At 42.7% G+C, this 16,194-nt stretch overlaps 1 protein-coding gene across 2 annotated transcripts in view; it reads right to left on the reverse strand.

Annotated features, from left to right (window-relative positions):
• PDSS2 (decaprenyl diphosphate synthase subunit 2) overlaps positions 1-16,194 on the reverse strand; it is a 193,862-nt gene that overhangs the window by 58,868 nt on the left and 118,800 nt on the right. For both annotated transcript variants that reach the window (XM_036902897.2, XM_036902896.2), the window contains one exon: positions 6,911-6,985. In XM_036902897.2, coding sequence (XP_036758792.2) covers positions 6,911-6,985 — 75 coding nt within the window. The remainder of the gene's footprint in view (positions 1-6,910; positions 6,986-16,194) is intronic.

The following is a 16,194-nucleotide window of genomic DNA, read 5'->3' on the forward strand; positions in this document are numbered from 1 at the left end:
AGATACATGCACCTCTGTGTTTACCGCAGCATTATTTACAATACTCAGGATACAGAAGCAACCTAAGTGTTCATCAGTAGATGAATGGATAAAGATGCGGTACATAGACACAAAGGAATATTTAGCCATAAAAAAGAATGAAACCTTGTCATCTAGGATGGACCTAGAGGGTATTAAGCTAAGTGAAATATAATCAGAGAAAGACAATTACTATACGATTTCACTTATTTATAGAATCTATAAAAACAAAACAGAGGAACAAACAAACAAAACCAAAATGGACTCATAAACCCAGAGAACAGACTGGTGGTTGCCACAGAGGATGGAAGTGAGGGCATGGGTGAAATAGGTGAAGGGCATAAAGAGGTATAAACTTCCAATTATCAAATAAATTAGTTACAGGGATAGAAGCACAGCATAGGAATACAGCCAATAATATTGTAATATCTTTGTATGTTGACAGATGGCAACTACACCCATTGTGGTAAGCATTTAACAATGTATGTAACTGTCAAATCACTACGTTGTACATCTGAAATCAATATATCAACTGTACTTCAATAAAAAAAAGAAAAAAGAGGAAAACAGTCTAATATCCCTTATGAACACAGATGCAAACATTAACAAAATTCTGATGAATCAAATCCAACACATAAAAAGGAAACTGCACCATGATCAGCAGAGGTTTATTTCAGAAATGCCAGGCTAGTGTAACATCTGAAAATTATTTTATTTATATAATTAACAGACTGAGAAAAGAAAAACCTAAAAGAGAAAAATATGATCCACCTCAATAGCTGCAGAAATTCAAACTGTCAAAATCCAGCATTAATTCCTGATCAAAAACTTTCAGGATATTAGGAATATAAGGGAACTTCTTCACTAATCAAGAGCTTTTACAAAACAAAAACAAAAGCCTACAGCCAACATTGCACCTAACGATGAAATACTGAATGTTTTCCACCTGGCATAAGAAACAAAGCAAGAATGTCCATTTTTACTTCAACATTGTATTGGAGGGGTTGGGTCTGAGATTTGATTTTACCCTAAATATAAACTAGTGAGTTAGCCTATTACTGTTTTGTGGATGCTAGCAGAAGGCATAAGACTCCTGCGTCAGAGACAAAGGACTTCATTATTCATGGCACAGCGAGAAGCATGTGCACCGGCATATCTGTGTGGGCTAACCTTGGCCCCCAGTCCTGCAGGGACAACACGGTGGCTCAGATGGATGCTATGTCTTCAGTGGATTTGTGTTACAGCTAAAAAACACTGAGTTTGTGGGATCACTGCTTCTGTAGCATGCAGTAAGCAAGCCTGCTCTTTGGGAGTGATGGATATGTTTAGTATCTTGATTGTGATGGCAGTTTAATTGGTGCATGCATATATCAAAACATATCAGACTGTGCACTTTAAACACAAATATTTGCAGTTTATTGTACATCAATGAAGCTGTCCAAAAAAAAAAGAGAGAGAGAAATCTTCCATTCCAAGCATTCTAGGCCTTTCTATATCATATTTTTGGGCTACTATTAATATGCTGGGCACTGTCCTGGTACTCTAGAATACAATGGTAAACAACCCCCTCACCCCCATTGAGCTTTTAGTCTTGTAGGAGAAGACTGAAAATAAACAGTTAAGAAAAATATCAGCTGGTGACAATGGCTTAAGAGAATTAAGGAGGGTGGCTACTGCAGACTGGTTTTGGGGGACTAACGTCTCTGACAAGGCGATACTGACGTGGAGATAGGGGTATCAAGAGGGGGCCCACAACGTCAATGTGGGAGAAGCGCACCTCTGGACTTCGTTATTTTGCTGTCCAACTGTACTCATTTACCTCCAGTTCCTGTGAACCACCCCAATGACCACTGATCAATTAACCTCCCCAACGGTTAATCTGATCACATAATTCGTTTGTTTAAAAATCTTCAACTCCTCGCCTACCTCTACTAAATATCTCATTAGCCCTGTGTTCTGGCATGATGAGTCTTCACGCATGTGGTGAAACCGCCATTTCCAGTCTTCTCACTATTCCATTATCTTACCTGGAGGAATCCCTGCTCTTCAATATGCTTCCCTACTTTTGGTCACGCTACTTTCTCTGCCTGGATGTCATCGGTCGCCATCAGTACGTCCTTTCCATCCTTAAATATCTATCTCAAACACCATGCTCTCCGTTATATCTTCTCTGAATTCCCCAACTAGATGTGACTTTTGCCCACATTTCCCTCGCTACATTTCTCAATGGGAAAAACTCATCTTGGTTATCTGTTCATTATATTTTAGATGATGGCCTAGGGCTTTGTAGGTGGGAGATAATCCGTAACTTCTTAGTGGACTAAGTGAACTTATTTTTATAAACTGCCTGAGAGCCAAGGGAAGATAAGCATAAAGATAAAACCAACATATGGACAGAAGTTATCTTGCCCCAGAAAAACACAATAATGTTCCTCATTGGAGAAAAATCTACTGAAAGTCTAGTGTGTGCTTGGAAAAAAAATAGAATGGCTCTTTGGAAGTTCAGTGACCCTGTTAAGCCAGTTCTTTTCCAAGATGACTGAATTGTCTTTAAAACCCTGTCACTTGCCCGAGACTGGGGCCGACCCAACACAGCAGGACCCTGAGGACTGGGAAGAGGGGCCTGTCCCCCATCTCTGTACCGTCATGAGCGTCTCAGGGGACCTTGATTAGATTCTGGAGGAGGGAACAAAACTAAGTGGGAAACAAGGAAGAATCAGAAGAAGAGGGTGTTGGGGTCCCCAAGACCACCCCCAGGTTTGATGATTTGTTAGAAGGACTCAACAGGGCTCAACACACAGTCAGACTCACAACTATGGTTTATTATGGCAAAAGGACGCAGAACAAACCAGCAATGCAGAAAGGTGCAGGGCGAAGCCCGCGGGGGACCAGGTGCGCGCTTCTAAGAGGCCTGCACCAGCTGAGCCACACGGGATGTGCTGAATTCCTCCAAGACCTAACACACGTGATGACACATATGGAACACCGCCTACCAGGGAAACTCCCTGGGACTCAGTGCCCGGGGTTTCACAGGGGTTGATCATGAGGGCACCCTCCAGCACGTATCAAAATTCAAGACTCCAGAAGGCAAGCGGGTGTTCAGAGTAAATCACATGATTACAGAAACAGTTCAGGTACAGTGAACTGCCCTTATCAGTTAGGGAACGGTGGGGATGCTCCTAAAATCCAAGTTCCCAGCCTGTCAGTCAAGGTCCAGCCTTACAAGCAAGCCTTTCTGAGGATAATAATCCTTTTCTGCATAGAAATATACTGAAATATTCTTACTTTTTGACTGAAGAATCTTGCTTTCAGAATTTTTTTAAACAAATAGTGTGAAATAGGACAAAGTTACATACATTAAGATGTTCTCACAATACTAATTTTACAAAAAAAAAAAGGAAACAAGGTCAGTATCCAAAAATTGTGGGATGGTTCAGTGAATGATAGTACAGTAGTATTAAGATATTAAGAAATATTAAATGGCCATTAAAATTGTATTTTGAAGATTTTTAATGATAAAAATGATTATCCTAGGGAGTAAGTCAGGACAAAAAATTATATATAGAATAATAGCTCAAAAATTGGAGAAATACAGAATGAAATCTGCAAGGAAATATATAAAATGTGATTATGGTTCATTGCTGGGGGATGGATTATATAAAACAATTTTTATTTTCCTCTTGACCTTTTTCTGCACTTTCAATTTTAATTAGTGAACACATTTATTTTTCTAATTAGAAAACAAGTTATAATAATAAGATAATTATGTTAAGATATTTTAGATATAAAGGATTTGTACTCAAAGTGAATTTTGCTAAAGCGTAAAATATTTGGTGTGTACAGTGATTAACATGAGTATAATGTATAAGTCAGAGTGTGACTGGAGAACTCTTAGAATGGCAAGTGACTATTTAAAATACAATTTAATATGCTTCTTTTTTCAATCAGTTAACAAAGAAATGGAGAGAGGGGAGATATTATAAATACCAAAGAAGCACAACGAGAGTTACTGTTTTAAGAAATAAATGGTTCACAAACTAGCAAACACAAAATAAAAACGTTGTCTTTCAATGGGTACAACAAAGGATGAATTTCCTACATTACTTTGAATGTTTACACAACCACAATTTACCTACAATCTGTTAAGTACTACGAACATAAGTCACATAAATTTTCAGTTTTAAGTTTCCTTAAAACTTCTCTTCAGAAGAAGGTGATTTTGAACATGTTCAGTTCCAACTCCCTGCCGTTTGCTTTTCTGCATCCGTCCTGTCACAGAGACGCTACTCCACAGAAAGCTGGTTTTGTGCCACTTAGATTCTCCATCACTGCATTAAGTAGCCGTACAGAAAGCAGATGACTGGTGTGCCCTCTCAGGCCCAGAGAGGTGAAATGGCCTGCAGCTTATTGTAAATCACAAGGTAATTTTCTCGCACTGAATCGGCTCCAGGCTAGGGAGGCTGTGCCCTTACTCCCACATGCCCTGGGCTGTGGCCGCTCCCCAGCAGGCCAGCACAGGGGACCCCGGGAGGCGCTCTGTGCGGGGCCACACTCTCTCTGCCTCTGCGGTGAGTCCAGGGCCAAGTGAGAAAAACTGAATTCTGAAGGGCCACTGCAACGGCCAGGATGCTTGGGGGAGTGGGGCGGGGGTGGGGAAAGGCCAGACTGTCTCCGGTCAGGAGGGGAGACGCAGGTACCCGAATCGGACCTGGGGCACCCAGGCGGGCGTCAAGACGCGCCCCCACCATGTCAGTCCCACTGGCCCCTCTGTGTCCATCACAACAAGAGAATCGCTCCTTACGTGGTTCGGCTGTACGGGAAAGGTAACTGCCAGAAAAGGTCTCTGGCGTTGTAAAGGCCTGGGCGTGGGCAGGACGGAGAGAACGGGGGACATGGACACACATTGCTACGGATTCCTTCAGGCAGAGCTCAGCGGCTCATCCCAGTCGGGGACTGCAGCTTGCTAAGTGGCGGTTTGCGTGTGATCAACAGTCCTGCAGTGACTTTGTTGCTTCCTCTTCTCTCTCCCAGGAAGAAACAGATCACATGGGACTTGGAGTCAAAAAACACCTGGGTCCAGATTATGTCACTGCTGAAGATGCACGAACGATTTCCAGTCACTATGCTTTCCTGCCACTTGTCATCTCTGAATTTCAAACTTCCTCAGTAAAACGGGCACACCGACAAACATCACCCTTTCACAGAAAGGAAGTCTGAACCGACTGTACAGCCCGACCTGAGCACTTGTTATTGTTGCTGTCAGTCTGCCTGGTACATAGAAAATATTTCATGGGGCTAACTACAGTGGACAAATGCTAAGAGTGGATGGATCGAGAACCTTAAGACCAATAAAAATTGGTTTTACTTAAAAACTAACAGATATTTAACTGTGGAATATTGTATCTTACATGGAACTACACTGAACACCTTAGAAATATCTTGGGGAAAACAAGGCCTCAACCACCAGAGGAGGCCACTGCTGTCATCATATGTGGTGGGGACCTCAGGTATGGCCAGGGGATGCTAGCAAGTCAGGTTTCACTGAGGCACTGGAGGCAAAAAATCAGAGTTCAAACCTCAACTAACACGTTGTGCAACTGTAGGCAAATTAATCTTTTCTAAACCTTGGTCTTCAAATATGCAAAATGGGGACAGCAGTAGTATCTGCCAGTAGGATTTCTGTGAAGAGTAAATGAAGAAACACAGGTGAACCACTTACTAGTGCATGGCACCCTCTTCATCGCGCCATATGTACAAGGCGACTTCCTGGGAGCGGAACGAGGCCGGGATCCTTCCATTTTACCATCTATCAACCCTCAGACAAGGTAGTGAGCGCTGGTATGTTTCTGAAATCCCCAGAAAGGGGATCCACTACGGTCATATATCCTGCCAGGTCCCCACATGCCACTATGCTGCTTGGGTGAAGTTAGACATGCCTTTGGGGAAACTGTGGTTCCCCGAACCGAATGTTAACAGACAGCCATGGTACAATTTTCCATATTTCACTAACCACTCTGACCATTCAGAGTCCCTAGGTTACACTTTGAAATTTCTTATCCCAGTTGCTCATGCCCTGTGTTTCATTTCCAGTAAAACCTTCCTTTTTTCAAGTGAAAATGTCAAAAGGCTTAAGATGTACATACATGCATATTTTTTTTCTAATTTGCATGAGTGACATCTTGCTAATACAGAAGCTAAAGGAGTTAGAATAATGAGGAGCTAAGACAGGAGTCTCTTATAATAGTATACGCCACGGTAAATGATGGTGGTGGTCAATGAAGCAATCGCTTCACATCCAATATCCTACTAAATGAAATAAGTGCATGGTAAGGAAATAAAGCCTAACCCTTCGAGAGGTCCTGCTAAATGAGTCAAAGAACCTTAATTCCAGATCTGTAAAATTAATCAAAATAATCCCACTGTGCAACCATTCTACTTCTCATCACAGAGAATGTAAGTATGCAGGACACCCTGGATTTGGGTATAAAAGACATTCATTCCTCCCTCACACTCCCCGGAGTCAGCTTCTTGGGACCTGCCCACTTTTCTGGGACTCGGAAGGCGCCTTCCTCTGGGGACAGGCTGCGCCCAGCCAGCCGGGCGCGCGCTGCCCAGCCTGACAGTCTACCTGGCAGCGCACGGCACCCTGGTGCCCGCTGGGCTGCTGACCGAACAGACTGTGCCTCCAGCCAGAGGAGGAGAGGCTTTTTTAATCGGCCAGATCTGCTATGTACTAAGCGTATGGCCATGAATTTGTAACCAAAACACTAATCTAAAAAAAAAGTCACGTACAATTTAAACATAAAACAAGAATGACATTTTCCCTCGTCAGTTCTAGTTTTGCCACAAGGGTTTTTAACCTAACATTTTATAACGACTACCAAATCCTTACCTTGGCTAAAGTGGAATTTTCATGGTATACGCCTTGTACCAAGTCCATGAGAGCACTTGCTAACAGTTCCACAACCTGAAAACCAAGAAAAAGATATAAAAGAGGCAATTCAAAAAATGTATCCCCATTTTTACCTCAGAGGCTTAGTAGCAAGGCAGTATTTGTGATTGATAGGAAAAAAATGGGGTCGTGTACAAAGATCCTGGCAAATGGCACTGCCCACCTGGATATTAGAGCTGTTATCCCATTTTTTTTGAGTCATAATTCATGCAAAAAAAATCTTATTATGCATGTCATTTATACATGAAAATCCAGTAAAGCCATTTTGAATATAAGCTTACATTTCAGATACCTAATGAAATCTTAATTCATTTTCTGTAAGTTTATTTCTGTCAGGTGGGTGCTTTTTCAATATCTTCATTTTGGGAGCCATTACAATGCTAATTTTCATGCTTTATGCAGAAAAAGCAAAAGCAAAGGAATGGTTAACCTTCAGATGTGTTTGTTCTGTTGTATGTAGGATGTACTGCAGATATATTTGGTGTAGGACCCTTGAGTGAAATGTACCATAAATACTGAAAATTTTTACAGACCTGCAGTACTGAAATCACATTCATCAAACCTATATTATTTTCAAGGCTCAGGCTATTAAAAAAAAAAAAAGGAATATCAAAAGCTTTGAACTTGTTCCAGGACAAGAAGAAAACAGTCTATTTGGAACTACTGTGCAGTTCAGAGTTGTTTGCACAAACCATCTTAATTTAAGAGGGTAAAATAGTGTTATTTATTATAATGTTCCATGCAGCCATTTCAGACAGGACTTTCTCAAAGTGAACCGAACTGCTTCTTACAAAGTCTTAATATCTTGTATATTTAACTTCCTATGTTATGCAGTCCTAGATCAGATTCCCACTCCCTGCTTCCTAAAATTTAGCTCACTTTCTGATGTAATTAAAGGATTTTGTTTCAGCTTTTATCATTCTTGTAATTGAAGACATTATTAAGCCAAAGGACATAGACCCAAACAAGATGATACTTCAATCTTAGGTACCCTGGATTTAATAAACATTTTCTTAGAAGCAAATTATGTTAATCTGTGGGAAGATTTTACAATTTTAACACATGAGCATTTAGCTCCAAATTTATATTTACATTCATACTGCATAACACATACAAGGCTGCTGATAAGGAAATTTTGCTGATTAAAGGCATATTTTTTTCTAGCTCTGCAGATGGGTTAATTTGTAAGCCCTATAGAAAGTTTTTTTTTTTTAAATCACATTGCCCTTTAGGTAACCAAATACTTAAGAAATATTGTAGCAAATTGAGCTGCAGAGGAACTGCAGGGACAATGATCCTACAGTGTTAGCAGATGTGTTGAGTTATTTAAGTAGGGAAGAGAAAAATGAACGGATTTTTTTCCCCTTGAAGGTATCAGATAAGCCCTGTTCCCAAATCCAGGAGGATCGAGTATCACCAATAGGTCTATGAAAGACTGTAACTAAATGCAGAGCCTCAGACTGGATTACAGTTACACAGGCAACATCCCAGGATCCCCCTGATGGCTAGACACATAATACAGATCAGTCACTCACTAAGAAATGCCATGTTTTTGAAACAGTTTGAGCTCTGAGGCCAGCACTGGTAACGTGAAGAAAGATTTGAAAAGAAAAGGCCTGCCACTAAATGTCAAAATGATGGCGTGAGGGTTAAATAGTGGATCTGGCCCTGGACAACCAGTGTGCCTTTATTTCCCTGAAATTCCAGACCAGGCAGAAGCGAGAAGAACACTTCACTCTCTGACTCTTCTCTCAGTGCAGTTATACAGGCAGACCTGTACTTAGAAATTCATGATTTACAAATGACCTAGATTTTGTATTTCCAAATGGTCATATTTCAGCAGAATACACCTCCATAACGAATGACAGCCGTCAAGGAAAAAGCTTTGGACTTCCTTGGGTCAACAAGCTGGGGAAGGTATGAAATCATGAAAAGCAGGAACAGCCTAGGGAGGCGAATGTGTTCCAGGCAAGGGCGACTTACCCAGGGCACACACACATCTCCTTCCATTGCCCGAAATGTTTACTTTTAAAATTATACCAAAGAGACAGGGGTTTTACGTATCATCCTCCTTTAAAATCTCAGTATTTCTAGGAAAACCACAGGGCTACCAGCCACACATACTTCACCAAGGCCATTTAAGGATCTGTTTTTTTTTTTTACTTTTTTTGTTTTTTTATGACATGGCTTACTACAGCAGGCGTCCACCTGTTTTGGTACCTGCTGTGCTTTACGTACAAGAAAGCACTTGCTTAATGACATCCCCTCCCCACCCAACTCCCCGATTCCTGAGGAGTATTTATTCAAGCAGCCCAACAGGGTAGCAAGGGTGACAGCCAGAAGAGAACCCCCAAGCCTAACGGCCAGACCTCCGGAGGCTGCGAGCCTGAGCCCGGCCCTCCTGGTGCCCGGGACGAGGGCAGCCGTCCCCATGACACGGATTCACGGGCTTCTGCGGCTCAGGCCCGGGGCCCGCAGGGCAGCGACAAACACTCCTCCGGGAAAGAGACCGGCCACGGGCCTCGGTGTGAGCGCCTCCCGCGGGCCCAGCAAGCCAGAGAGCAGTAAGGAGATAGAGCCGCAGGGCCTAGATCACACATCAGGGGCTACTGCTGATGTCACTGCGACATTTGGGGCACATCAATTAATTTCTTAGAGTTTTGGTTTTCCTCGACTATAAAATGAGAGGAGTTGCAAGACCTAATTTCTTCAAGTCCCTTCTAGATCTAAGATTCTGTGCTTCTAGAAATGCAAATCTTAGTGTTTATAATTAGGCATGTAAATTTAAAAACTGCTTTTTTGTCGACTTTGATGAGACATCTTTACTCATGCTCTTATTTTTATCTGTTCTCTTCACATATACCTTTCCCTCTGAACTTCACTGATTACTTTCTTTGTGAAATTTCTTCGTACCCCAATCACCTTTGATTCCAATCCCTGGGATCACAAGGAAACAATTTTCACTTTTGAAGGCACTTAAAACCATTTCCATCATTATGACTGGCAGCCCACCCCACTAGCTGGCAAAGAGGTCCCAGTGGGGTCTGGAAGGGTGCTAATGCTCGGGAATTCACAGTAGCAGATTCAGAAGGGTATCAGGTCTAACTGCGAAGCTGTATCAAAATATAAGGGCCCTCGTTGGCCTCCTCACTTCCTTCTCTAATGAGTAAACACATGGAGCACTTAGAGGAGAGCATGGGACACACTAACCCAGCGTGTTAATTCACTACTCTTCTCTATCATTATTCTCTATTCGAGACAAGTCCTCGGTAGATGAAGGGCCCAGTATGGAAACCAAGATTAGTGTTTTTAAAATTGTTTGCCCAAATATTTTAGAAGAAAGAGGGTCTTAGTTCAACAACAGAGCACATGCAAAGATTCTTTTAATCAAAATCAGAGCTCTTTAAAATTGACTTGTTGCATCCTAAAACATTCTCTCAGATTTTAAATACTGTTACATAACACCGTCACCGTCGGTGTTATAAAGTTTACTTTGGCTGTCTGTGGAGTACTCAGACAGGAGACACAATTCTTCATTTCCACATTTCTGGAGGTTTCGAGATTCGCAGAACTGCCTACCCACACACGCAAATACAAAAACACTTCTCTCTTTGATTTGTGTCCCAAGTTCAAACGTGACTCTACAGCGATGCCACACACTGTCCCCCAGCCGTCTAAGCGACACCTTAGATCCTGACAAGCAGAACATTCACAATGTCAGTGTGTGGAGCCGGCTTACCCTGCCGCCCATTTGGGGCTGCCAGGGGGGGTGGTTGGGTAGGACGGTGGGTGGGCCCTGCGCATCCGATGGCCGCTCTCCCGCACACGCGGTCTCTCCCCTGCCACCAGCACCCTCCCCGCAGCTAAGGAGCAAGCGCTCTCCCGATGCCCGGGGACCTTGGCACAATTACAACATGTACCTGACAGTGTATTACAGTGATGTAACTGACCTTTGGAATGAATTTCTTTATTATTACTTTTTATTGAGGTATGACTGAGGGAATGAATTTCTTAAATGATTAATCTACAGGACAAATCCTGCCAATCTCAGGAGAATATGTAATTGCTTCAACTCTATCTTCTGGCAAGTGTAATGAGAATTGAGTGATTTTTTTAAACCGAAACACTCAAGTGATGTATACCCTTACAAAAGGTGTCGTGATGATCATGCCCTGAGCTATGTTAACACTTTCATCATAAAAAATAGAAATTGAGATACATAGGGAAGAGAGAACAATGAGCAAAAAGCACCCTCACTTACATGGTGATACAAAGGTGTCTAAAACATTCTTAAGGAAAAAAGGGCTGGTTATAAATCAGGGCAGCATGATAGGTATTTCTAAAACAAAAATGAGGTCAATCCATGTGTTTACCTATGTAGAGAAAAAAGTCTGAAAGGAGAGACAATAACACATTAGTTATAACCATAATGTACAAGTCATAAGATTCTGGATGATTTTTAATTAAAAATTTTTATTCCTCAACTTTTCTGAACTGCATGAATTTATAATTGCTAAATTTACAACTGTTTAAATTCACAATGTTTTACAGCCCTCCCCTTTTATAATTAGATAAAGCAATGAACCTCCTTCCCTGGGGTGAGGGTCAGGGAGGCAGACTGCTTTTAGTCTCAGAGAGGCTTCAAACTAAGCCATGTCCACACACTGGCTTATGGACTGTATCAGTCAGGAGTCCCTGGATAGGCAAAAACACGATCGGTGAGTGGTGGTTAGCAGTCTGTGTAGGCGGCTGGCGCCTGTCTCAGCAGACGTCATTCAGGAGTACTGTCAGCATCTGACAGACGGAAAAGACTCGGAGCGGTAGCTGTTTAGCTAGGAAACCAGACCCTTTTGGTTTTAGCAAAAGAGCACCTATCCTAAATTAAAAGTAAGACACAACTAAATCTTTAAAAAAGTAACTGTAAGCGAATGTGGCTCAATGAAAGCCCCAGCCGGCATAACCTATTTGAGCTGATGTAATAGGTGGTACAGTTGTATTTTAATCCACTTAAAAAAGCTTGCCCTGTACTTAATTTGTTTGGATTATAAAAACATGGAAGCTATTACAGATTTACAACTGCCTTTCAAACTCTTGGGCTGCAAAGGTTATCTTAACGATGGCTTGTACTCAGCCATGGAGCGAGCCGTCACTCGAGGAGGCGAGTGAGCCCCCAGCCCCTCACCTTTCCTGCTCCCTGCAGCTGCTGGCAAAGGACACGCTGCCCTGGGAGCGCTGCCTCTGCAGGCTGCGGCCTTCCCGCCGCCCGTGCAGGGGACAGAAGTCCTGCAGGGCAGTGGCCGAGGTGAACCCCTGGGGAGGATGAATTCTCAGACCAAGATGGGCTGGGCGTAAGTAACGTCCTTTTCAAAGGGCTTTGGTTTGAGAAGGGATATCAGCAAAAATTCTTTTAAGCCACAAAAATTGTACCGTCAGTGAAAAATGTGTCGCATCCTTTTATAAAGGGCGCCAAGCGGCCTGCTAATGGTAGCCAGAGAGGACAGCGTCACTGCCTAGATCCTCTTCATACAAATGAAGCCCAAAGCAGTTGAGAGATGCATTTAGAGATGGAAAGATTACTGGCTAAGGAGTAGTGTTCATCCACAGAGACCAATAAGAACATCTGACATTTGTAAAGCATTTGATCATTTACAAACTGGGTTTAAGCAAACCATCTCGTTCCAGGGGGATCCAGTCCCTGGTGCTCAGCCAGAGCTCCTGGCTCGCGGCCTGGGCAGAGAAGCGACCTGTGAACACGGGGAGCAGAATGGCCAAGTAACGGGTGAATGTGCTCCCCGCCACCTGGGCACCACAAGCCAGATGAGCCCTAGCCTGCCTGCTGATGAATACAAACGAGGGGCTTTAACAGAGCCATTGACGAAGCCTGAGAAAGAAAGGTTCTCTCAACTCCTTCCTATCAGACAAGGACCGGGTTTAATGAAGACAATGATGAGAGGCCTGTTAAAATAAACACACCACCAACAGGAGTTGGGGAGGATGCATCTAACTCGGCTGTTTGGAGGGAGCCTCTTTGGGGCTGCCAACTGTGTAAAGCCGTGTGTATTTGTGGGAGGGATGGCAATCTGTTCCCTGAGCTGGACGTTCTTTCTGGCTAAGGGGGAAGAGTGGAGAGAGAAATGGCACTACCAGTTGGACAGGTGCAGCAACAACCAAGCAAATTGATCATCTTAATTTTTAATTTAGAACAGCTGATACACTGGTTTATAAAATAACTACTGGTAATATTTGTCAAAGAGGAAAACTGTGAACTAAAGAAAAGCATAAAATCACAACTGATAAAACTTAAAATAGGCCACGCGGTCTGGAGGACGGCTTGAACACGAAATGACTGAAATGTAGTAGTACACTGGCCAGAGCACTCGGTCCATCAGCATTTGCTGGTGGGCTCCTAAGTGCCTGGCACTGAACTCATGAAATTGGTAACGACCTCACAAAGATAAAAGCCATTAATGTGCTTCTGGCCAATCAGAAGGTCCACCCAGAGATGAACTGCACGACCCCGGCCCAGCCGCCTCACTTCTCTGAGCCTCCGTTTCTTGTCCAGGCGTGAGGCGTCCGTGCTTTATCAACAGCAGGCCCCCACGGCCAGAAATACCTACATGGGCAGCTGTGTACATTTTTTATCCCCAACAATTTTAAGGAATAGTGAACTAGCCAAAAATGTGGGTTTCCTTCAATAATGATAAAAAAGGGAGCCGAATACACTGAGCTCACTTTCTGAATAAAGGTCCACAGTCCTTGGCCTACTGGGTCACTGAACACGGACCAAGAATTCGTTGATTTAAAAAATTGTTAAGTTCCTAACAAGTGGCGGATAGTTAAAAATGCTTACATCAAGATACAACTTTTCGTAAGAAATAAAGGAAAAGGATGCTTCCCGGTAGGTTAGAAAGTTGGCTGCATCAAACGTCTTGCATTATTACAAAAACTAACTAGTTATGAGAATTGAATGCTTAGTTGTGAAACAAAGTGATTCTGACATGATTAGACAGCAGTTAGCTGCTTATTTTCTGCCTATTGGGAACGGGAGCCCCCGCACGGGAGGTGTGGGGTGGTCAGGGTGTCCCGCCCTGCCGCGCCCTGGCTGGCTGGCCTTCCTCCACAGAATCCGGTCTGCCCTTTCAGTGGTCTGCCCGCTTTTTCCCACATGGCCAAGAGTCTCTATTCTGCTTTCACTGCATTCTCAGTTGAGGGCACACCCAGTGGTGTTAAGTGACACGTTCCAACTGTCATTTTACTTAACAGTGAACCCCACCTCTGACTAATACAAGTTCACAGTGCGAAGCTCCAGAACACCGGAGTCATAGTACAGTATTTCATTCAACCGAAAAGATGCTGGTGGTTACAGCACGGCCTAATAGTATTGACTTCCAGAATTTTTAAATTGCAAGCCACAGTGAGAACAGTATCACATCATAGACGCAGAACATGCATGTATGCATATGTATAAAAATGAGTGAAATGTTTCCTAAACACAGGTTTCATTATCCCTCTATGTTCTATTATGTTCCATTAAAAAAAGTGTTGGTGCCTAACTTACGTTATCTTTGCCAGCCACAGTTCCTTTCCTCCTCTTCTGAATATCCATGCTTATCACGAAAGGGTCCGGGTTATGGCCCAAGAACTGAGAAGTCTACTGGAACAGATCTGGTAAAGGCTGTCACTCGGGTGTTAGCAACACCCAGGCAGGTTGACTTAAAAACACGGGCCTTGGGACACAAACTCCTCGGAGCCCAGGGCTGGGTGCCATACTGGGGGCCACACTGGGTTTCCCCGCCACCTCCCCGCAGGAAGCAGGGCCCGGCAGGCAGTGCGGTCCTTGTGTCTGAACGTGCTCTGAAGACAGAGCCTGGGTCTGAGTCCCAGCGCTGCCCCTTCTCACTGTGTGATCCAGGTACATGGCTTCAGTTTCCTCTTCTAAAAAATGGGGTCTAATCCTGCTGTCTACTTCATACAGTCGTTGTGAGGTTTAAAGGACTTCTGTATGCAAAGCGTAGGAGGTGTTGGGTGCAGTAAACCGCCAATAAATGTTTTTTAAAGTGAAAAAATTGTTGATGGTCATTTGCTAGATTGGTTTCACCACCCACCAATAAATGGGGTGTGATCTGTGGTTTTGAAACATTCTTTTCTGTCATGCTGGTAGTATATGTCATGTAGCTCATACTTTGCTCAGTCATCCTAATTGTACACGAAGGCCCCAGATTTGGGACATGCAGTTTAAACTCTGTTATTCTGAAATGTACTTGTAAAGCATAAAAACATGAAAATTAACTGAACATAATTAGAGGCAGGAAGCAAGATAAAACAGAATTATTCTTGGGTACTAGGAGGTATATTCAATTAGGGTGCATCTCAGTCTTGTTCATTTATATCACTGATGTTGGATTCTTGGCTTTGGTTTTACTAGAACAAAGAGTTAAAAATTTCAGGATTTTTCTAGAATTCACACATGCATCCTCCCAATTCCAGGAACCCCATGTCTTTTGAGTAACACAGTTCATTTTCCAGCTCAATTAGTTCCTCTTCAAATTGGGCCACACGAAACAGCAGATGTTTGTCATTTAGAGACCTCCCAAGGTTTGCACTTCAAAACTAGCTGCAGAAATAGAAGCATGACTTGTATGCACTAAAATCCATGCATTTTGTCTAAAACTATAATGCATTTCTTCCAAGTACCTTCACAGCTCTTCAAATTTGTGATTCAGTGGAATTCTCAAAAGAACTGACCCTACTGTTCTAGAAAATTAGGTAATCACTTTTCTCCCTCCTTCAAAAAAACCAGGTAGTAGAAACAAGACAGACGGTCTCGTACCTTTGAATCGAATAATGGATATCCCTGGATTAGAAATTCTCCAGTCTTTCAAGATATACAATTGGCTTTTAAACTGGTATCTCCATTGCTTAGCACAATGCACACAAATTATTTTGTTGAAATTACCAATAGTATTCCAATATGTGAATTAGTTGCATAAATCGTAACTATTTCAAAATAAATTTGCAGTTACCACTTGGTTTAAGCACTATTTTCAGAAAGGTATGTTTGCATATAACTTTGTATATAATTTGTATATAATTTGTCGGCTAATGGCCTTCAGCTTTGCCCTGGGCACACCGGTCCTCCAGCAGGTCATTAGCTGCCAGGAAAGGGCTCTTCCGCATCACTATTGCTAAATAAATAAAATCTGCTCCTGGGTTAAGGCTCCATA

This window comes from Manis pentadactyla, chromosome 12 (genome assembly GCF_030020395.1).
Source record: "Manis pentadactyla isolate mManPen7 chromosome 12, mManPen7.hap1, whole genome shotgun sequence".
Classification (NCBI taxonomy): Eukaryota; Metazoa; Chordata; class Mammalia; order Pholidota; family Manidae; genus Manis; species Manis pentadactyla.